The sequence below is a fragment of the Sus scrofa genome, chromosome 12 (assembly GCF_054392235.1).
Source record: "Sus scrofa isolate SSC_HxYL_T2T_F1_AM1 chromosome 12, Sscrofa_HxYL_maternal_Yorkshire_Landrace_v2.0, whole genome shotgun sequence".
NCBI lineage: Eukaryota > Metazoa > Chordata > Mammalia > Artiodactyla > Suidae > Sus > Sus scrofa.
Window position 1 is genome coordinate 19,078,965 of NC_139394.1, and position 23,180 is coordinate 19,102,144.

The 23,180-nt window shown below is 52.5% G+C and overlaps 1 protein-coding gene across 2 annotated transcripts; it reads left to right on the forward strand.

Moving 5' to 3' along the window:
- Window positions 1–5,409: 5,409 nt before the first annotated feature.
- Window positions 5,410–22,119, forward strand: ITGA2B (integrin subunit alpha 2b). Of its 2 annotated transcripts, NM_213998.1 has the most exon segments (30): window positions 5,425–5,629; window positions 8,102–8,223; window positions 8,313–8,410; window positions 8,517–8,682; window positions 8,985–9,031; window positions 9,105–9,150; window positions 9,244–9,372; window positions 9,741–9,788; window positions 9,947–9,990; window positions 10,134–10,187; window positions 10,328–10,380; window positions 10,571–10,782; window positions 13,935–14,117; window positions 14,371–14,416; window positions 14,523–14,627; window positions 14,708–14,763; window positions 14,856–15,007; window positions 15,144–15,269; window positions 15,643–15,710; window positions 15,868–16,015; window positions 17,080–17,172; window positions 17,966–18,045; window positions 18,369–18,449; window positions 18,566–18,659; window positions 18,761–18,913; window positions 19,034–19,159; window positions 20,086–20,199; window positions 20,397–20,498; window positions 20,695–20,811; window positions 21,861–22,117. In NM_213998.1, coding segments are annotated over 30 exon segments (3,111 nt in total). In that variant the 5' UTR covers window positions 5,425–5,441; the 3' UTR covers window positions 21,921–22,117.
- Window positions 22,120–23,180: the final 1,061 nt, after the last annotated feature.

Sequence of the window (23,180 nt, forward strand, 5' to 3'; positions counted from 1 at the left end):
CTGCAGTAAGTGGTGCCTCCAGCACTGGGATTTTTTAATTAATGGGTAGCAGTCGGCTGGGGGTGTCGGGGGATACTCATTTATGACAATCTCCCTCATGTGCTTTGCTGTTTTATACAGAGAAACAGATGGGCCCCACAGAGGAGGAGGGAGAGATTCTCGAGAGCTTTCTTCCCTGAAGCAGTGAGATTCAAGTGATTGTCCTGGGGGATTTCTGGGTTCCCTGGGTGCCTGTCCCAGGCAGTCCATTTGCCTTCCTAATACTTAGCCCTCTCTGACAAATTTTTTTAATGTGCCTTTTGGGTTGGCTAGGAATTGAAGTCAAAGTAGACTGGAGGATGATACAGAGTTAGAACAATTTTCTTCACCCTTTTGTTGGGAGGTGAGCACATTTATAGATTCTGCAAATTCTTTTACTTCATCGTTTCCATGCCTTCTGCCCACCTTAGTTTAAGCATTAAAGATTCCTTTTTTCTTTTCTTCCATGATACCTATCAGAGGAAGTACCACCACCTCCATTCCTCCTTCCTCCTCCTCTTTTTACCAGGCTCTCAGACTTAATTAACAAAGGTGTTTATATTGCTGGTCTCATCACTCGACCCAAAGGTGTTTATATTGCTGGTCTCATCTTCTTTGGCGTAGTTAGCACTTCCCTGTTAGGCATTTCCCTATCTCTTCCTGTGGCTAGATGAGGTGGGTCTTTACCTGACGGGAAACACAAACCCCACTTTGTGGCCAAGGCTCTGTGTTCTTTCTTCTCCACTTCCCAAGAGAAAAAGGTTTCCAGTTTATGAGAAGCAAGTGCTGGGCAAACAAAGCTCTTGATTGAGCCTCTTACCTCTCCAGTGCTCCTCATCTGATTCAGAAGCATCACTTTTTTTGATAACCGGCACTGGAAAATGAAATCATCTGTTTGAAGTGAAGGGACTCATATTTCTTTGCTTTCAGCCTATGTAAATATTTAAATAATACAGTATTAACATTTTTGTGCTGCTTCCCATTAGCTTGTAGATTGAGCCATACTCTTCTCTGGCTGCCTCTCTACCTTCCTGGGGGCAGTGTTCTTTAACTTCCAGAATAGTGGAATAGGTTTTAAAACTAAAAAAAAAAAAACAAAACAAAACAAAAAACAAAATAACCTATCCTTACTTAAAAACATAACAGATTGTATTTAACTTTATCACATATGATAGAGATATATATGCTGTAAAATTAGGGAAAGGAACTTTCTAATAAACCAATGATTTGTGGAAACAGCAGAGTCTGTCGTGATTGTTGCCCTATCCACTCAAGTGGGGAAGGGATGGAGTTATGGGCTACCAGTAACATCTTACTTGAAGTGATCGAGGAATAGATTCTTGTGAACCGGTTGTTGGTGTTTTTTTAATTGTGACTAGCACCTTTAATTTCCAAAATCATAGTAGTCAGGACAGTGTTATTACTAAATCCATTGAGAGTACCTTTTGCTTTTGAAACTCAAAGTACTTTGACTTGTTCATGTTTAGATGGTGCTTTTCAAAGCTCATCCTGCCCAGGTAGAGGGGAAGCTTAAGCTGGTGGGAGAAAGTAATAGGGAAGTTTCTGTCAGACTTACGTAGGTGTCTTAGAATATATACCTTCTTCCACTGTTTCCCTGAAGATTTCCTTCTATTTCTACCCTTTTCCTATTTTAGGTGTGTAATCTATGTATTATACGGAGTGTATGGCACATAGGTGCTCGTTAAATGTGTTTGGGATTTCAGGCTTTGATTTTTAGGATTTTGGATGGACTTCAGAGCAGTAAGATTATGAGTCATCTGCCTGGCCTTTGCCCCCCAGATGGGATTCTGTATACCAGAACCAGTCTTAAATTATTCTCCTCAACCCTTTAATACAACACTTGAGAGCTAACCTGATGAAAGGAAATATGACCTGATTGTTACTGAGCAGATAAAGGCCTCTACTCTTCTGTATTGAAAAATCATAAAAAGGCAGGAAAAGTTGAGCATCAAAACTAGCCGTAGAGGAGTTCCCGTTGTGGCCCAGCAGTTAATGAACTCCGACTAGCGTCCATGAGGATGCGGGTTCCATCCGTGGCCTTGCTCAGTGGGTTAAGGATCCGATGTTGCCGCGAGCTGTGGTGTAGGTCGCAGACGCAGCTCGGATCCTGCCTTGCTGTGGCTGTGGCGTAGGCTGGCAGCTGTAGCTCCGATTTGACCCCTAGCCTGGGAACCTCCGTATGCCATGGGTGTGGCCCTTAAAAAAAAAAAAAAAAATCTAACCATAGATCTGTAGTGATGTTAGTTTCCTCCCTTCCTTAACCTTTCAGAAAGGAGTAGTACAAACTAGTCATGGCTGTGTTCTCCCCTTGACTATAAAGAGAAGGTATTCAACCTTGGGTTGAGATCTGCCTATTTCTCTAAAAACAGCAAAATCTCTACCCCCAAATAAAGGATGTTAGAAAATGAAAAGTGATTTTCTAAGCAGGCAAGGTGACAGCAAAAGGACCAGCCTGTAGGGTGTGCAGTGCAAGGGGATGTGCAGCTGCCTGACTGCAGTGATGGGGGTTCTACCCGCCTCAGCCAGCTGGGCTGGCAATATGGAAGTGCTGCTTCTACACCCTCAGTGACTAGTTCAGGCCTTGTCAACCATTTCCATTGTTTGCCAGAGATGTTTTCACCTGCCCCCTATCAACTCATGTCTGAGTTATTGCATCATTTCTCTGGTTGGCCTCCCTGACTCTAGATCGAAGTCCCTGTGCCATGTAAGCCTACTGGCTTTTCAGAATCTGAGTGCAGTTCATTTTGTGTTCACTGCATCCCAGTAAAACTAAGCTCTGAGAGGACGGGGACAGTTTTTATGTTTCCTTTTTTTCTTAATCCCTTCGTGTTTTACATAAAGTAGAACACATAGTAAACATTTTGATTATGTGGTCAAGAAAGATATAAACCAAGTAAAATACCACTAGTAACAGGATTATGCATCCGGATTTAGCAAGGAAACTTCAAAGACAAACATTTTCCCTCTATATATGCCCCCACGTTGCCTTGCTGAGTGCCAGGCACATAGTAGAAGTTCTCTAATTGTTGACCATAGAGCCTTAACTTTGTCAGGGATTCTAGGACTCAAGGCTGACAGGGAAGTGGGAACAATGTCAGCACTCCTGCCTACCATCAACCCAGCTCTGACTCCAAAGGAACGCCCACAAGGAACAGAATCTTTGTTAAATACAAACGCCTCTCCCCAGATCTGATCCTACCTGTTTCCAGTTCCAGCTAATGATAGCACTCTCCCACCAGCCAGCCGCCAGAGCTTGGAATTACTTTTGACACCTCCCTACTGCATCCAGTTACCGACTGTGTAATCTCTCTCTTTTGTTCCTGCCGCCAGTACCCTGGTTCAGGTCTCATCACCTTTAACTGAGAAGATGGTAGATGCCACCCATCTGATCTTTCCATTACATCCTGCCTTTTCCAATTCCTGTTCACAGACAGCCGGTATAATCCAGATTGGAGCACAGTTGATCATGTGTCTTATTTGCTGACTGAAAAAAATCTTTATGAGTCCCCATCTCCTATTAAAGTTCAAATTCCTTAAGAAAACATTGAAGGACCTCCAGTGATTGAACCCCGGCCCTCCCGTTTAGACACCCTATTCTGACTACTTCCCTTTCTCTGAAACTGGCCTCTATGTTCTGCTGCTCTTTATGTTATTTCCTGTGTCTAAAACCTCCTTCATTCCCTGACAAAAGGCAACATAGTGCAGTGGTTAAGAACACGAATTCAAGGCAAAGATGTCCTTGATTCCTAGTTTTGCCACCCACTGGCTGTGTAAACTTGGGCACTTTACCTAAAACTCTATGCTACAGTTTTTGCATTTATAAAGTGGGCATGATAGGGCCTATTTCATAGGGTTGTTATGAGGAGCAAATGATAGAATCATTTAGAAGCTAGGCATCTCTACCTTTTTCAAGGCATCCTTTTCTACCCGTCTGCTGCAGTTGTGCGTTCATGCCTTAAGTCCCTCTGGACTGTTTTCTCAGGATCCTTGACAGTTACCTTTGTGTCTCTTACCACTCGGTACCTTAAACGAATAAGTATTTATTAAAATTTTTAATGAAATATGCGTGAGTATCGGGCTACACAGTATACACCAGTAATACAGTACCACTCAATTGAGGACCGTGGAAGAGTGGAAGGTAAGTAACTGAGTTAAGTATTCATTCGAGCAAATGCATTTCATGCCAGCCATGAGCTTGGCACTGGGAATTCGGCAGTGAAGAAGCTCAGACTAAAGTTCAAAGAGCTTCAGGAGTTCCCGTTGTGGCTCAGTGGTAATGAACCTGACTAGTATCCGTGATGACGCGGGTTTGATCCCTGGCCTCAATCAGTGGGTTAAGGATCCAGCTTTGCTTTGAGCTGTGGTGTAGGTCGCAGGTGAAGTTTGGATCTGGCATGGCTGTGGCTGTGGTGTAGGCTGGCAGCTGTAGCTCTTGATGGGACCCCTAGCCTGGGAACCTCCATGTGCCACGGATATTGCCCAAAAAGATAACTAGATAAATAAATAAATAAGCAAACAAACAGTGTGTTGAGCCCATGTGTGTTAACCCCAGAGTGCCTTCCTGAGGAGTTGGGGGAGCTCTGCCCTATGCAAAGAGGCCACTAGAGACAAGTCTTAAAGGTTGGACAAGATCACTGTCACCCAAGAATAAGTAAGGGCCTGCCTCCAACTCCGTGGCATGACTTCACTTTATCCCCATCTCCTTCTCCCTTCAGCCAAGATCCATTTGCCACCCCTCCCCCAGCATGGCTATATTGCTGTGGCCACATTAAAATTTGGCCCCAGATGGAGGATGAGTGAGGAAGCCGTTTTGCACCAATATAACTGACCGAAGCTGTCCAAGGCCCTAGAAGGAGGAAGTGGATAAGGGCCTTATCCAAAAGGATGCAGCAGCCTCAGATCCTTCAGGGAGCAGGAGCTTCCTCCCTCCTTCCCCCACCTCTGACCAAGTCAGTGTGCCCGGCAGCTTGGCGGCTGTGGGGGACGGGGGGGAGGAACTACGGAACTGTGGGCTAGAGTGGAGGTGTACAGACCAGTTGGTGCGTGGCTGCACTATGCCAAGCAGAAAGCAGTGGTGGCTTAGACTAGCATGGTGGTGGAAGAAATGGAGTGAAGCTTCAAGAGACGTGGTTGAAAGGCAGAACCAATAGGATTTGGTGATAAACTACTCTCAAGAAAAGGGAGGAGTCAGCTTTTCAGCCATAAGCATCCCCCCCAGAGTGGCCTCACCCCCTTTCTGGCAATCCTAGAAACCACATGCGTCCAGGGCTTATAACACTTTACTCTGCCTACCGCTCAGCAAGAGGGTTTCAGTTTGATAAGGAAAGACTTCCTGTGGTGGAATTGAAAGGAAGAGGAAGGAGCTAACCCATTCCTGCCTAGGAGGTTGTTGGAGAAGGAAGATGGCCAGAGCTTTGTGTCTACTTCATGCCCTCTGGCTTCTGGAGTGGGTGCAACTGCTCTGGGGACCCGGTGCTGCCCCTCCAACCTGGGCCTTGAACCTGGACCCAGTGCATCTCACCATCTACACAGGCCCCAATGGCAGCCACTTTGGGTTTTCATTGGACTTCTACAAGAAGAGCCATGGCAGGTGAGCCCTGGGGGACTGCCCCACCATCACTGCTTCTGTGGGTCTCCAGATCCCCATATGTGGTAGAGGTTGAGCAAAGTGACTTCTGGAGTCTATTTGGGCTGAGTTCCTGTGGGTACTGGGGAGGGACCAGCTCAGGTGAGCGTTAGCGAGGGGCACCACTGGGGAGCTGGGCACAGCAAGAACAAAGGAAAGACAAAAGTTGATGCCTTATTTTTTTCCCTCCCAAAAAAAAATTTTTTTGGAAAATGACCCACTCCACCCTCATCCCCTCAAAATATAGAAAGCAGCACATGTCTGGAGTTCCTGTGGTGGCCCAGATTGCAGGTTCGATCCCTGGCCTTGCTGAGTGGGTTAAGGATCCAGCATTGCTGTGAGCTGTAGTATAGCTGTGGTGGGGTCCAGACTCAGCTTGGACCCCGCGTCGCTGTGGCTGTGGCATAGGCCAGCAGCTGTAGCTCTGATTGGACCTCTAGCCTGGGAACATCCTTATGCCTTGGGTGCGGCCCTAAAAAGGAAAAAAAAAAAAAAAAAGACGAAGAAGAAGAAGGCAGTGCATGTCTTAAATTGACATGCAAAACTATGAAACTGTCTACCCACCGCTGCCCTGCTCTTCTACCCCATTCCCCTTATCTCCAGCAAAATTACAGATATTTGAAAAGAAGCACTAGAGCATTCATGGTTGAGACTGATCAGGCTGAGAAGTCAGACTGCCAAGATCAGAGTCCTGGCTCTTCCTCTCTAGAGGGAAACTACCCTGAGCTAGTTATTTATTGAGGTGGACATGAACGTCCAGCTTCAGGGAGGGGCAAATGGCAAATGACCTTCAAGTATCAGCCCCTGGGGGAATTTCCTCTGCCGGAGAGAATCACCTCCCCTAAAGTTAAATCCCCTTCTCAATGACTGATCAATGGAAAGTGCTGAAGGCGGAGAGGGGTTAAGGGTGCAATTCTCTCACCTCAACTTGGAACAGTTCTGAAGGGTCATTCTAGCTCCAGAGTTCCCAGGGCATTGGCCCGTAGCTGTTATTGGGCTTGAAATTGAACTTGATTCCCTCCTCTGCCCACTCCTGCTTCTTTCCACACATATTGGTTTCATGGACACTACCTAGTAAACATTCTGCACACTTAAAAAAGTATAGATTTTGTGGGAGCATTTGTTATGTATTATTTGGCTGGCACCATGCTGAATGTTCTTCATACGCTTTCATTTGTTTGCTTGTTTGTCTGTTTGTTTTGGCCATGCCTGTGGCATGTGGAAGTTCACCAGCCAGAGATCAAACCCACGTCACAGCAGTAACCTGAGCTGCTGGAGTGTCAACGCAAGGCCCTTAACCCATTGGGCCACAAGGGAACTCCCTCCTCATACATTTATTTCATGTACTTCTCCTGACAGCATTTATTGGTTGGAATTGTCCAATAAATAAATAAATACATGGCAGAGCTATGATTTGAGCCTAGATATACTAGAGTCCTCAGAGATGTCAGCACCCCACCACTCACTTTAGAGATGCCCACTGGCTTATTTCTTCACCATTAAAACTAGCTCTCAGGGAGTTTCTGTTGTGGTGCAGCAGAAACAAATCTGACTAGTACCCATGAAGATGCGTGTTCTGTCCCTGGCTTCACTCAGTAAGTCTGGGATCCAGTGTTGCTGAGAGCTGTGGTGTAGGTCGCAGATGCGGCTCGGATCCCACGTTGCTGTGGCTCTGGCGTAGACTGGCAGCTACAGCTCCTATTAGACCCCTAGACTGGGAACCTCCATATGCAGTGGGAGCGGCCCTTGAAAAGGCAAAAAAAAAAAAAAAAAAGACAACAACAACAATAACAAAACTAGCTATCAGGAGGGGATCCGATAATCTAATAGTCTCCAGACAGAGGTATTAGGGTGGCAGGTATTGGGGAATGCAACAGGGTGTACAGAGTTTAGGAAGTCTCTTAGCAAGGATATCAAACCCCTCCTGTTCAAATTGAACCAAATGGTTACAGTCTCAGCTTTACCTTTAATTCCCTGGGTTACTGTGGGTATGTCGTTTCCCTCTCTGGAAGTCAGTTTCACTGGCCATGAAATGGGCAAAATGTTGGGAGTTCCCGTCGTGGTGCAGTGGAAACGAATCCGACGAGGAACCATGAGGTTGCGAGTTCGATCCCTGACCTCGCTCAGTGGGTTAAAGATCTGGTGTTGCCCTGAGCTGTGGTGTAAGTCAAAGACTCGGCTTGGATCCCTCATTGCCGTGGCTGTGGCATAGGACAGCAGCTATAGCTCCGATTCGACCCCTAGCCTGGGAACCTCCATATGCCGCGGGTGCGGCCCTAAAAAGCAAAAAACAAACAAAAAAAACAAACCGTTGGCCTCGATGGTCTGTGAGGTCTCAATGGGGAAAGATGATCCAGTGACACCATCCCCAAGGCACACTACCCTTCCACGTAGCGCTTCCAACACGGGCAGCGCTCACCCAGCTTTTTTACGCAGCGTATCCATCGTGGTGGGGGCCCCGCGGACCCTGGGCCGCAACCTGGAGGAGACCGGCGGCGTTTTCCTGTGTCCCTGGAAGGCCAAGAGCGTCCAGTGCGTCGCGCTGTCCTTCAACCTCGGTGAGTCCCGCGCAAAGAGGGAAAAGGAAAGGCTAGAGGGAGGAGGGACAGCTGGGCTTCAGCACCCTACCCCTTCTTGTGCCCTCCAGATGATGAGACGCGAAACGTAGGCGCCCAAACTTTCCAAACCTTCAAGGCCCGTCAAGGACTAGGGGCGTCGGTCTTAACTTGGAGAGACAACGTTGTGGTGGGCGCCATGGGACAGGGCTCAGCGAGCTGACGGAGGGTAGGGACACGTGGAGGGGGGAACCCAACTCCCACCCCTTCCCCACTCTCCTGCGGCCCTTCTTCAGGCCTGCGCCCCCTGGCAGCACTGGAACGTCCTAGAAAAGAACGAGGAGGCTGAGAAGACACCTGTAGGTGGCTGCTTCGTGGCTCAGCTCCAGAACAGCGGCCGCGCGGAGTTCTCGCCCTGTCGGGCCAACCTCTTGAGCCTGGTTTACGTGGAAAGTAAATTCAGTAAGTTCGGCCTTCCGTTCGGGCTCCTCCCATTCGCGGCCCTGTAACCCCGCCCTGATCTCATCCTTTCCCCCAATGCCTCCAAACCCTGCTTTCCTTCTGGTATCGCCCACTGGCCCAGCTCCTAGCTCCACCCTCCCCCCCCCCGCCCCGACCCCGCGCTGATTCAAGGCCACGCCTGCGAATCACTGTGGCTCCGCCTCCACATGCTTCCGGCCCCGCCCCGCCCCGCCCCAGGCCCCAGGGCTCGCTTCTTGATCAGTTGGGTCCCTTTGCTGACCCTTCCTCCTTGCCTCCTCTAGATGACAGGCGCTATTGCGAGGTCGGCTTCAGCTCTGCGGTCACTCAGGCGAGTAGAGCTAAAAGGCGCGAGGGCGGCTCCCAAGTAGGAGCCCCTCTCACCTCCAGGGTTTCCCTTTCAGGCTGGGGAGCTGGTGCTTGGGGCTCCTGGGGGCTACTATTTCTTAGGTACGTGCCCACCCGTACACCTCCCTCTCTTCTCTCGGCTCGGGTAGAGCCCACGCGTCTGGGACCCCACACCGACTGTCGCTCGCGTCCTAGGTCTCATGGCACGGGCTCCAATTGCCGATATCATCTCGAGTTACCGCCCAGGCACCCTCTTGTGGCACGTGCCCACCCAGAAGCTCACCTTCGACTCCGACCTTCCTGAGTACTACGAGAGCTACTTGGGTAAACCTGCCACCTCCCTTCGAGGCTTCCCAGCACTCTGCGTCACCGCTGGTCAGGTTTTGCCCCCGCGGGAACGCCCTCATGCCAACCCCAGCGGGCCAGAGCCAGTGCTAAGGCGCCTCCACCTTCTGCCCGGGCTGTTCCTACCGCCCTCCAGCGGACCTCCCAGTTCCCATTAGCTCCATCTGGCTTTCCCGCCCTGGATTCGTTGCGCGGCCAAGGGCAGGTCTTGACCTTCGAGTGGCCTCATTTGTCCCATCTACACAGTGCAGTGTCTGGACTGGGTGATCTCTGAGTCCCCTCTCCTCGCTCTTGGCGCCCTTCCTGCTTCACCCTCCCGCAAAGACTAATTCTCGCCTTGTCTTCAGGGTACTCGGTGGCTGTGGGCGAGTTCGACCGGAATCCCAACACCACAGGCAAGACATTCACTTAGTCAGGGGCGGGGTGTGGGGAGCCCAGCCCGGGAAGGAGCACCTCCAAACCCGGCGCTGAAACTCCCGGTTTTCCGGAATGACGGGCGGGAGGTAGGTGGTAGATTCCAAGGACCTTACCGGCTGGGCCGGGTTCTCCCCAGAGTACATCCTCGGTGGCCCCACCTGGAGCATGACCCTGGGAGCGGTAAGCGCCCTCTGACCACCGCTCAGTGACACGAAGCCACTGATTTCACTCTTCAGCCCAACACCCACCCACCCCCTGCCCCGACCTCCTGCTCTTCCCCTGTGGGGGCAAAAATGACATGTTCCTGTGCGCTGTCCAAACAGGTGGAAATTTTTACCTCGAAACACCAAAGGCTGCACCTGCTGCAGGGAGAGCAGGTGAGAGTCAGGTCCCGCTAGGGGTGGCCAAGCCTGAGGGATTGAGACCCTAGACTGTTCAGCAGGACATGATGGGGGCAAAGTCTAAGGAGGGTGCTGAGTCCCGTGGCAGAAATTAAGGTGTGCCTCATCTTGTGCAGGTGGCTTCATATTTCGGGCATTCGGTGGCCGTCACCGACGTCAACGGGGACGGGTGAGGTGCCAGGCGCCCCACTCCTGCCCAGTTGTGTCCCCACTTACCAGAGGTGTTGATTGCCCTGGGTCTCCTCCTTTCCTAGCCCTCACTCCCACGTGACCCCGGGGTGAGGCGCTGAGGATGGGTGAGATTTGGCTCTGGCCGGCAGCATCCCCTTAGTCCGCCCCACGTTAACCTCGGTCTGCAGGAGGCATGACCTCTTGGTGGGAGCGCCACTGTACATGGAGAGCCGTGCTGACCACAAGCTGGCCGAGGTGGGGCGTGTGTACTTGTTCCTGCAGTCTCGAGGTCACCACTCGCTGGGCACCCCCAGCCTCCTGCTGACAGGCACACAGCTCTATGGACGATTTGGCTCAGCCATCGCGCCTCTGGGCGACTTGAACCGGGATGGCTACAATGGTAAGGGAAGGGAGGAGCCCCCTCTTGCTGCAGAGGGGTTTACGGCCACAACAAAGACCCTGGATTAGACCTTGATGGCAGTGGGAGCCAGGAGGGGTTTAAGCAGGAGAGACTTAAAGGAGACCCATTAGGATTTATTCACATTAGTTCAGGCAAGAGATGGCAACTGCCTGGATGTGGATTTTGGCAGTGAACTTAAGATGAGGGTGATTTCGAGATATTTATTACTTAGATGGGTAACTGGATGTGGGGCTAAGAGAGAGAGGAGTTGGGTGGTTGCTGGTGCCCTTCACTGCCTGGAACTCACATACAGCGGGCCTGGGGAGTGAGATGGGCTGGGGAAGATCCACAGTTCAGCTCTGGACCTTTTGGATCCTGAAGGGCTTTGGGAGCATTAGGCAGACACATCCAGAGAACAGCGGGGTGAGGCTTCCCCCACTTCCAGCAGAGAGGTCTGAGTGGGAGGTGGGGGTTTAGGGTGGTCCTGGGAACTTGCAAAGTGTGAAGGGGCCCAGGACCGAGCCCTGGGGAGTGAGAGCATTTAGGGAACATTTAGGGAGAACGTGAGTCCAGAAAGGAGGCAGGAATGTTCAGAGAGGTGGGAGGGAAACCAGGAGGTCTGATGGCTCGGAACTCAAAGGAAGAGGGCAATAAGCAAGAGGAATGCAGCTCTGGATGCAGCTGAAAGGTACAATCAGATGGGGCTGGAGAAGTAAGTCTCCATGGACTTTAGCAAGAAGGAGGTCATTGGTGACAGTGACAAGAACCGATCAGAGCTGGGTAGAAGCCAGAATACCATGGGGCAAGATATGAATGGGGGTGAAGAATAGCCAGGAGAGACAGCTGTTTCAAGCAGTTTGTGGAAGGAAAGAGAGAAAAGCTGATTACTGAAAGGAGATGAGGGTCGGCAGAAGGTTATTTTAATTTCAAAGAATATGGAGTGGGTTGAACGTGGAGGAGAAGGATATTGTGGGGCAGTGGGGGACAGCGTGAGCTGGAGGAGGGTCCCTGCAACGCCTGAGGGATGCAGGTGTGGGATGCTCAGCCCAGTGGCAGGTAAAGGAGGGACCCCAGGGTCAAGGAGGGAAAGGGGGGAAAGCTGGGTGTGGAGCTAAAGCACAACAGTCGGGCTCCTTCCCTTTGTGCAAGAAATACGGGGCTGGGAGCTGGACTGAATGGAGAAGCTTTGAAATAGACGCCGAGCAGAAAACCCCGAGGGGCTTCTGGGGCAGCACTGAGGTCCCCAGTGGAGGCTAGAGGTCAGGAATTCATGGTGCCTGATTATGGTGGCTTCTGGCCAGCCTTGCCCGGGATTGGCAATGGGGCAAGATGACTGAGGATATGACAATTGTGATCAAATGGTCAGAAAAGAAGTGCGGTGATGAGGGAGCCGAAGAATAGGTGACAATGGAGGCCCAGGGCCTGAGGATGAGACTGTGGTCCGAGTGGTCTATTTGGATGACTTTGTATAACTCTAGCAGAAAAACCAACGAAGATTTTCAAAAGAAAAAACTGCACGGAAAAACATCATAAATTCAGAAAGGAAAAACAGAGCATACATATATATGCATGTCATACATATATATGTGTATATATGTGTGTGTGTGCGTATATATATATCTATATATATCTCAAAGATCTCAATTCCCATCATATGCAAAGAATTCTTACAAATTAATAAGATTATGATCGTTAATAAATTTTCAAGGAGTTCCCACTTTGGCACAGTGGGTTAAGAATATAACTGCGTGGTGTTCCCCGTGGTGCCTCAGTGGAAACGCATCCGACTAGGAACCATGAGGTTACAGGTTCGATCCCTGGCCTCGCTCAGGGGGTTAAGGATCCGGCATTGCTGTGGCTGTGGTGTAGGCTGGCAGCTGTAGCTCCAATTTGACCCCTAGCCTGGGAACTTCCATATGCCGCAGTTGTGATTCTAAAAAAAAAAAAAAAAAAATCTAACTGCGGCGGCTTGGGTCACTGTGGAAGGAAGCTCAGTTTCTATCCCTAGCCCAGCACAGTGCGTTAAAGTTCTGGAATGGCCACAGCTGCAGCTGCAGAGTAGGTCACAGCTTCAGCTCAGATTTAATCCTTGGCCTGAAAACTTCCATATGCCATGGGTGCAGCCATAAATAAATAAATGCATGGAGTTCCCATCATGGCTCAGCGGTTAATGAACCCCACTAGTATCCATGAGGATGCAGATTTGATCGCTGGCCTCACTCAGTGGGTTAAGGGTCTGGCATTCCTGTGAGCTGTGGTGTAGGTCGAAGATGCGGCTTGGATCCTGTGTTGCTGTGGCTGTGGCACAGGCCAGCAGCTGCAGCTCTGAATCAACCCCTAGCTTGGGAACTTCCATATGCCCCGGGTGTGGCCTTAAAAAGACCAAAAAAAAAAAAAAAAAAAAAATACAAATACAAATAAAATTTCAAGAGTGATCTTAAAAAGTCATCAGTGATGACAAGCCCATGTGGCTCTGGGTTTGAATGATGGGAGTGGAATGGGATGAAGACCCTCTCAGGGGAGGATGGGACCAAATATTTAATAGGTCTTGATTAATGCAATCTCCTGGGATTCCATTTTCTCATCTAAAATGGGAATAATAATCCCAATTTTCAAGAATAAATGAAATTGGGCCCTCCCGTCTTGGCTCAGTGGTTAACAAACCCAACTAGCAACCATGAGGAGGCAGGTTTGATCCCTGGCCTCACTCAGTGGGTTAAGGATCCGGCGTTGCTGTGAGCTGTGGTGTAGGCTGGCAGCTGTAGCTCCAATTAGACCCCTAGCCTGGGAACCTCCACATGCCGCTAGTGCGGCCCTAAAAAAAAAAAAACAAAAAACAAAAAACAAAAAAAAACCCGAATATTAAATGAAATCATGTCAGTATATTTTCTCAGCAGAGAGTGAGGGCTGTTACTGTTTTTACAACTATTGGACTTGATGGGTCTCCCTCCTTCTTGACTGTAAACTCCCGGAGGGCGGAGGGCGGGGGGCGGGGAGCGGGGGGGGGGGGCAGCCGCCTCCTTGACTGGGACCTTTACATTCCTCTGCCGGCCCCCTGGGGTCTCCCCAGAGAAGGAGCTCTGGAAAGTTTTTCTGGTCTCTCTGGAGAGAATGGATAATAACCCCCCCCCCCTTTCTGCTCTTCCTTCCAGATGTTGCCGTGGCCGCCCCCTATGGGGGTCCCACCGGTCAGGGCCAAGTATCGGTGTTCCTGGGTCAGAGTGAGGGGCTTAACTCGCAGCCCTCCCAGGTCCTGCACAGCCCCTTTGCCGCAGGCTCTGCCTTTGGCTTCTCCCTTCGAGGTGCCACAGACATCGATGACAATGGATACCCAGGTGCCTCTGCATTGCCTCCAGCTAGATAGGAGGGACCAAGGGGCATTAGCTGGAGATGCGGAGGGACACAACCAGGGGCCCATTCCTGACCTGGGGCCCCACTGAGGGCTCTGACCTGTCTGTGGGGCTGGGGGCCAGATCAGACCTCCCAGAGGAGGGGGAGTGTAGGAACTCCTGGCCAGATGAAATGAAGACCTCATAGCCTTGCTAATGAACAATCCTGACAACTGCCTTCTTCCCACCATGTCGATAGACCTGCTGGTAGGAGCTTACGGGGTCGACAAGGTTGTCGTGTACCGGTGAGCACTGGCTCCAGGGGCGGGGGTGGGGGGGGGTGAGGACCACACCCCCAGAGGCGACCACGCCCAGAGGGGCCGCGATGGCAAGCCTCCCGCATCCCATCAGAGCTCAGCCGGTGGTGACCGCCACTGTCCAGCTGATGGTGCAAGAATCCCTGAATCCTGCTGTGAAGAATTGTGTCCAGCCCCAAACCAAGACACCAGTGAGCTGGTAAGGAGGGCACGGAGCAGGCAGAATGTGGTACCTCGGTAGGGGGCCCCAGCTCCTGATCCCCACGCACATCTTTGCAGCTTTACCATCCAGATGTGCGTGGGAGCCACTGGGCACAACATTCCTGAGAAGCTGCGTGAGTGGCACCATGGGGACAGGGGGAGGTGGGCCTGGGCTCCCCTGGAGGCTGACCAGGGAGACCCTGACCCTCCCTGCCTGCCCTGCCAGGCCTAAATGCCGAGCTGCAGCTGGACCGGCAGAAGCCCCACCAGAGCCGGCGGGTGCTGCTGCTGGCTTCCCAACAGGCGAGCACTGTCCTGGACGTGGATCTGACCTGGAGGCAGAGCCCCACCTGCCACAACACCACGGCCTTCCTCCGGGTACGCCCAGGCTGGGAATGGGAGGGCTGAGAAGGGGAGCCCTCGGGCGTCAGGCTGGATACTGCAGGGGTGAGTCTGGGACACATGTGGTAGGGTGCAGGGGGCCAAGTCGACCTGATTCTTGTCCCCTCTCTAGGATGAGGCTGATTTCCGGGACAAGCTGAGCCCCATCGTGCTCAGCTTCAATGTGTCCCTGCAGCCGGAGAAGAATGGAGACGCCCTCACGTTCATGCTGCATGGAGACACCCACGTTCAGGAACAGGTAAGGGGTGCGCAGGTACTGGCAAAGGAGATGCAGGACCCCTGCCAGAAAGTCAACGGTAGAGTTAGTGTCCAAATCGTGGTTACTCTAAACTGTAATGAAAACCCCAATGTTTCAATATCCTCTAAACCCTCATGTAAACCCCAAAAGTTGATGTCACCTCTAAACGCTGATATAAACCCTACAGACCCTGAGGTCATTCTCAGAGCCCTGATATTGTCCCAAACCCTGATGCAAACTCCAAAGCGCTGATGTCATCTCAAGCTCCAGCTCCATTCGCAGACCTTCCAATTCCCTAAGCGCTGCTGTGACCACCCCCCCAACTGTCCCACATGCCCCCAACTGACCCACACTCCTGATGTGCCCGCTCTAGACCCGCATCATCCTGGACTGTGGGGAAGACCAAGTGTGCGTGCCAAAGCTCCAGCTCTCGGCCAACACGTGAGGATCCGGCCCGCTCCACCCCGCCCTGGCCCTGTCTGCCTCCACGACACCCCCGCCCCCCTGTGTCCTGATTCCCCGTCCTCGGCCGCTCTCCTCCTCCCAGACCCTCCACTTGCACCCGGGTCTCCTCGGCTTTACTCCCTTCTCCCCACAGGACAGGCTCCCCACTCCTAGTTGGAGCTGATAATGTGCTGGAGCTGCACGTGGTCGCGGCCAATGAGGGCGAGGGAGCCCATGAGGCCGAGCTGGTTGTGCACCTGCCCCCAGGTGCTCACTACATGCAGGCCCTCAGCAACACCAAGGTGAGGCCCCCACTGTGGGGGGCGGGGGGGCATTACCCGGGGCCTGGGAGGCACAGGAATCGACTCTCCTCTCCCACCTGAGAGCTCCTACTTCTCTCATGTTTTCCTGGAATTTTTTCCCCCTTTTAATTTGGAAGAGGAGTATTTGCTAATAGCATAAAATTCAAGAACTCGGTTATAAAACCTAAACCAAAAATGGCTCGAGAAATGGGAGTTCCCATTGTGGCGCAAAGGAAATGAATCCGACTAGTGTCCATGAGGATGTGGGTTCATTTCCTGGCCTCAAACTGTGGGTCGGGGATCTGGTGATGCCGTGAGCTGTAGTATAGGTTACAGACTCGGCTCAGATCCTACGTTGCTGTGGCTGTGGCATAGGCCAGCATCTGTAGCTCCCATTCGACCCCTAGCCTGAGAACTTCGACATGCCTCAGGTGCAGCCCTAAAAAGCAAAAAAAAATTTTTAAAGGCTCAGGAAATAAATGTTAACAGGAACCTCTGTTAACATTTGCTGGATTTCTTTCCAGTATTTTTTTCTCGACATTGTCATTTACATAGGTGTATATTTAAATTTTATTCTATTGATGTAGTTTATACCAATGGGACTATATACTCCATGTAATGTTTTGTAGTTTTCACTTCCAAAAATAAATTATTAGAAAGAGGAAGTTCCCGTTGCAGCTCAGGGGGTAAGAACCTGACTAGTCTCCGTGAGGACTTGGGTTTGATTCCTGGGCCCACTCAGTGGGTTAAGGATCTGGCGTTGCTGCAAGCTGCAGCAGAGATCACATATTCAGCTTGGATCCCTGTTGCCATGGCTGTGGCGTAGGCCAGTAGCTGCAGCTGCCATTCCACCCCTAGCCCGGGACCTTCATATACCAGGCCTAAAAAGAAAAAGAAGAAAGTGCTACCTTAATACATAAAAAAGACACGACAGTCCCTTGAACTCCCACCTGGAGAAACTCCCCTCCCCACCCGAATCCTCTCCTCCCTGACTTTTGAAGGGAACTTAAATCTATATGAGGTGCTCTATGATAATCTTCTCTCTTGGGACCGCCTCCCCGAAGAGCTTCGAGAGGCTCATCTGTACCCAGAAGAAGGAGAATGAGACCAAAGTGGTGCTGTGTGAGCTGGGCAACCCCATGAAGGGGGACACCCAGGTGAGGCCACCGAGTCCTGGATGCTGGGTCCCTTCGCCCAGGGGTGGATGGACAGCTAGGCTTTAGGGGCTGGTTTGGAGTCAGGTGGCTCTGATCTGGAAGCCTGGTCCTCCCACTCCCTAGCTGTGTGTTCTTGGGTGACTGACTCCCTCTCTGAGTGGGATTCTGAGCAAAATGGACATAAGAACAGTGACCTTGGCAGGGAGGGAGTGGGAGGGACTGGGAGTTTGGGGTTAGTAGATGCAAACCATTCCATTTAGAATGGAGAAGCAATGAGGTCCTACTGTACAGCACAGGGCACTATCTCCAGTCTCATGGGATAGGACAAGATGGAAGATAAGATGAGAAAAAGAATGTAACCCTTGGTGGCTCAGCAGGTTAAGAACTTGACATAGTGTCCATGAGGATGTGGGTTCGATCCCTGGCCTCGCTCAGTGGGTTAAGGTTCTGGCATTGATACAATCTGCAGCATAGGTTGCAGATGCAGCTTGGATCTGGCGTGGCTGTGGCTGTGGCATAGGCCGGCAGCCACGGCTCCGATTCATCCCCTAGCCTGGGAACTTCCACGTGTCACAAGTGCAGCTCTAAAAAGAAAAAGAATATCTATCTATCTATATCTATCTATGTGCCTGGGTCACTTTGCTGTACAGCAGAAATTGGCACAACGTTGCCAATTTTTTAAAAAAATCAAAATGGAATGGTGACATTGGAGGATGAGGACTGGAGGCCACCGTCAGAGCAGGGCGCCCAGAGCGGGCATTTGGGTGGTGACTTGTCCCTCCCCGCCTCTCAGATAGAAATCACGATGTTGGTGAGTGTGGGGAACCTGGAAGAGGCTGGGGAGCACGTGTCCTTCCGGCTGCAGATCAGGAGGTACCAGACTGGGAAGCACTCCCTTCCCCTCTGACCCCCTCGCGGAGATCCTCAGATGCCCTGCACACACCAGGGGCTTCTGGGCTGCCTGCTCTTTAGACTTCCCTGTTCCCTTTCTCTCTCAGAGACTTGTGTCTGAGTTTTGGAGCCGTAGAGGAAGTTCTTTTCCAGGTCTAACTTTAGTGTGGCCTGCTGTTTGTGGATTTAGCGCTTCCCGAGCCCTCGGAATTCTGGCCTGGGCCCCGAGAGTCCTGATGTTCCCTGGGCTGGTGTCCCTGACCTGTTTCCCCTCCCCACCCCCCACCCCCACCCCCACCCCCCAGCAAGAACAGCCAGAATCCAAACAGCGAGACAGTGGTGCTGGATGTGCAAGTCCGGGCAGAGGCCCACCTGGAGCTGAGAGGGTGAGCGGCCAGGATGGGAAAGGGAGATGGCAGGCCGAGCCCTAAGGCTCAAGGGGTCCTGGGCGAACCCACACAGGCAAGTCAAGGGATCAGGCTCACTCGGGGGGACCTTGCAGGAACTCCTTTCCAGCCTCCCTGTTGATGGCGGCAGAAGGCGATTGGGAGAACAGCTCGGACAATTTGGGCCCCAAAGTGGAGCACACCTATGAGGTAGGGAGGAGCCTCGGGGCCCCGGGCTGGGTTGGGAGGGTCCCCGGAGCCGGTCTAGGTGCTGAACCTCCTGCTAAATGCTGCCGACACTACCCCGCCAGCTCCACAACAATGGCCCTAGTACCGTAAGTGGCCTCCACCTCAGGCTCCACCTGCCCGGCCAGTCCCAGACCTCCGACCTGCTCTACATCGTGGACATACAGACCCAGGGAGGCCTTCAGTGCTCCCCGCAGCCCTCTCCCAACCCCCGCCAGGTGAGAGCCTGGGTGGATGTAAGAGCCATGGATGAATCTCCAGCCCATCAACCGAGGTCCCTCTGGGAGGGCGAAGAGAGGGGCAGAGTTCGGGACCTGATGGCCTCTTTGCCTCTCCAGCTGGACTGGGGGCTGCACAGCCCCACACCCTCCCCTGTGTACCCAGCTCATCACAAGCGGAATCGCAGACAGGCAGTCCTGCCAGGGCAGAAGCAGCCGTTGAGTCTTCAGGATCCAATTCTCCTGGTGAGCAGGCTCTGTGGTCTCCAGCTGAGGCCCCCCTGCGTCCCAGGGGCAGAGGGGATGGGAGGCAGGGAGAGAGAGGCGTGGGCGGGGTGAGGTGGGCTTTCTGTGGGCCACTTTGGTCCCACAGAGACCTTCCAGGGAATGTGAAGGACTGTGCCGGTCTTGTGTCCGGGGTGGGGTGGGGTGGAGGCCACTTGCATTCTTTAAGATTTCCAGGAGTATCCACTGTGGCGAAACGGGGTCGGTGGTGTCTTGGGAGTGCTGGGATGCAGGTTCCATCCCCAGCCCGGCACAGTGGGTTAAGGAGCCAGTGTTGCCGCAGCTGTGGCTTAGCGGCTTGGATCTGATCCCTGGGCCGGGAAAGAAAGAGAGAAAGAAGGAAAGAAAGGAAGGTAGGAAGGAAGGAAAGAAGGAAGGAAGGAAGGAAGGAAAGAAGGAAGGAGGGAAGGAAGGAAGGAAGGAAGAAAGAAAGAAAGAAAGAAAGAAAGAAAGAAAGAAAGAAAGAAAGAGGAAAGAAGAAAGAAGGAAAGAAAAGAAAGAAAGAAAGAAAGAAAGAAAGAAAGAAAGAAAGAAAGAAAGAAAGAAAGAAAAAAGAAAGAAAGAAAAAAGAAAGAAAGAAGGAAAGAAAAGAAAGAACGGTTTCCAGTACATTAAAGAAAAAGCATAAATGCCTCAGCGGGGTTGCAAAAAGTCTGGGCGTGTGTAAAAGGCTGCGGGACTGAGCCCCTTCTTCCCGCCGTCTCCCCGCATCTCTGGGATAATGTGAGCAACCGCCTTTAGAGATAGGGTCAGAAGCTTGCATCTGAGGCCTTTCTTGAGGGGAGGCCCAGCTGGAGCTCCCCGCCCCCAGCCGCCTCCGCCTTGGGTCCGGCGGTGAGAGGGTGAGGGGTCAGGTGGGGCTGGGGACCAGTGCCGCATCCCCTCAGAGCTGCGACTCGGCGCCCTGCACCGTGGTGCACTGTGACCTTCCGGAGATGGCGCGTGGGCAGCGGGCCATGGTCACCGCGCAGGCTTTCCTGTGGCTGCCCAGCCTCCGCCAGGTGGGCCGGGATGCGGGGGCCGAGCGTGCTCTGGTGGGGAGGCAGGGCTTGGGGGGGTTGGGGGGAGGAGGGGGGCAGGTTTACCTCGGAGGAGATGCGATTAAGCCGGCGACGCGTCTCCCCCAAGGGAGTCTGGGGCTGGGACTCTGGCCGCCAACAGGCCTTGTGTAAATGGCTCTCACCGCCGCCCCATCCAGAGACCCCTGGATCAGTTTGTGCTGCGGTCGCACGCTTGGTTCAACGTCTCTTCCCTTCCCTACGCCGTGCCCGCCCTCAGCCTGCCCAGCGGGGAAGCTCAGGTGAGGGTGGAAGGCCGGCAGACGGTGGCCTCCCCACTGTCCGTGTCCAGCAGGGTGGGGCGGGGGCCTCCCTGGGTCCCAGGGGTGGGACAGGTAAGTGGCTTGGCTGGGGGTCCCCCAGCCAAGCCGGCAAGGTTGAGTCTTTGGGATAAGCGAGGGTCCCCGCCACCGAGGCGACGCCCGCGTCTCCCCTCAGGTGCAGACACAGGTGCTTCGGGTCTTGGAGGACAGAGAGGTTCCACTCTGGTGGATGCTGGTAGGCGTGCTGGGCGGCCTGCTGTTGCTCACACTGCTGGTCCTGGCCATGTGGAAGGTGAGGCATGGGGGGCCGGGGCGCCCCCTCCGGTCACCTCCCCAGGGAGTCAGAGAGAGGTGGTGGCCCCCGTGGGGGACCCTGGGCTCATCTGATCTCCATCTCTACTATTAGAATGTCATTTTCCAGGGAGTTCCTGTTGTGGGCTCAGCGGGTTCAGAATCCTAGTAGTCTCCATGAGGATTCAGGTTTAATCTCTGGCCTCAATCAGTGGGTTAAGGATCCGGCATTGCTATGAGCTGCGGTGTGGGTCACAGATCTGGTGTCACTGTGGCTGTGGCTGTGACCTAGGCCAGCAGCTGTTGCTCCAAGTCAACCCCTAGCTTGGGAACCTCCATGTGCCACAGGTGTGGCCCTAAAAAAACAAAAGCCCCCCCCCCCAAAAAGAGTATATCATTTTCCAGAGGACCTCGTCCAGGTCACAGATCCCTGGGAGATGTGGCACCTGCAGTTCTAGGGCTTTTAGACCCATCCCCCCCCCCCCGAAAGCAGGAGCCCCAGGGACTGAGTCCTGCCTGCCGGAATTGCCTGGCCGCTGAGGACAGGGCTCATCGCCTCCCTGTCCTGTCCTTCCCTGGCCTGAGGTGGGAGACCCTGGTTGGATCTAGACTCTGCTTCCCACTCCTTCCCAAGCCCTGGCGAGTCACTCTCTCCTCTGCTCCTGGAGAATCTGTGGGCTGTTCTAGACGCCCAAGTATCAGAGCCCTGGAAAGCCAAGGCGCTTTTAGGGAAAACTACACATGAGACTTAGAATCAAATATATACTATCATGGGCCTGAGTCATGTAGAGACATAATCATCAGTACTTAAGAAAAATTCAGGAAAGAAAAACCAAAACATTAAAAAAAAATTTTTTTGGTTTTTTTTTTTTGTTGTTATATGCATTATCTCTAGATGGGGAAAGGCTTCTGTTTGATCATATAGTAGAGTTTGTGTTCTGTGCTGGTCCAGGAAGAGGACCTGGTGGCTGGCTGGTGTCTAGCATCTGGCCACCACTGTTGCTCTGGGGTCTAAAGATCACCTTTACACCCTCTGTCCCCCACCCCCAGTGTGGCTTCTTCAAGCGGAATCGGCCACCCCTGGAAGAATCTGATGAAGAGGAGGAGTGACGCTGCAGCCCACACATCTCTGTTCCTGCAGAAAGGCTGCATGTGGTGACTGCCCTGTCCCTCTTCTCCAGCCAGTGCCCTGCGAGCTCTGCTCGCCCATGAATTGGAGCTGTTCCCTGGAGGCCTCCCGATGTCCTCCTGCTCCCATCAGAGCTGGCTCACCCCCCTTCCTGCTGCCTAATAAAGAGGCTGAACCCCAGCTCCTAGCATGCTGCCTCCTCTTGGGGACAGAGGAGAAGGGCTGAGGTGATGTTTGGAGTGCAGATCTAGGGCTGGTAGAAGTGTGAGCAGAGAGGGTCTCTGCCGGGGCAAAGGGTGCAAATTACTGCCTTTGGGGAGTGTCCAGGAATAGATAGCAGGGGTGAAACAAGGGCGAAAGGGTGGCAGAGCCTCCAAGTGAGACTGGGGGCGATGGGATGTCTGAGGGTAGCTGGGTGGGATGGGGGTTGGGAACATCAAAGAAGGTGGGCTGAGTCCCTGGCGGCAGACTTTAAACAATATTTTTTCCCATAATTTTGGAGGGAATAAGCCCCAAGATGACCTGACATTTGGGGAAATGACACGCTGTCTCTATTCTCATCAAAGAAGGCCTTAAAGAGTTCCCTGGTGGTTCAGTGGGTTAAGGAACTGGCGTTGCCACTGCTGCAGCTCGGGTTGCTGCTATGGTACAGGTTCAATCCCCGGCCCAGGAATTTTCACATGCTGCAGGCATGGTGAATGAAGGAAAAGAAAGAAAGAGAGAGAGACAGAAAGAAAGAAGGGGAGAAAAGAAGAAAAGGGAAGAAAGAAAGAGCAAAAAGGAAGCATGTAAAGCTGTATTCAGAGTGAGGAAGGGAGGCCTCAGTCTGAGGGAGGCAGTGTCACAGCAGGGACAGAAGAGCAGGCATTGCTATCTGGCTCCCTTGCTGCTTGCTGTCCCTTCTTTCCTTCCAAGGGGAAGGGTCTTCGGTTAGGGCGCAGGCAGGGAGCTCACAGGAGGGATGGGCGTGGAAGACGGGAGGCAGTGGAGAGAGGTGGGGGGCCCACCTGCATCCTGAGAGATGTGTTGGTTCACGGGTTCCATAAATACTGACTGAGCACCGACCATGGGTCTTGATACTGTGCCAGTGCTGAGCTGGAGCCGTGGAAGAAACAAAGTCCCTGTGCTCACAGGACTCGGGGTAAAGAATAAACAAATCAATGTATGCTCAATGGTGGTCAATGCTGGGAGCAAAAATAAAGGCAAGGAGGAGTTCCCATTGTACCTCAGCGGAAAGGAAT

Coding starts and splice junctions, on each gene's coding strand:
- ITGA2B (XM_084982927.1), top strand. CDS start 5,442: ATGGCCAGAGCTTTGTGTCTACTTCATGCCCTCTGGCTTCTGGAGTGG. Junction 5,630..8,101: donor TACAAGAAGAGCCATGGCAG/GTGAGCCCTGGG, acceptor TTTTTTACGCAG/CGTATCCATCGTGGTGGGGG. Junction 14,417..14,522: donor GACAAGGTTGTCGTGTACCG/GTGAGCACTGGC, acceptor GCATCCCATCAG/AGCTCAGCCGGTGGTGACCG.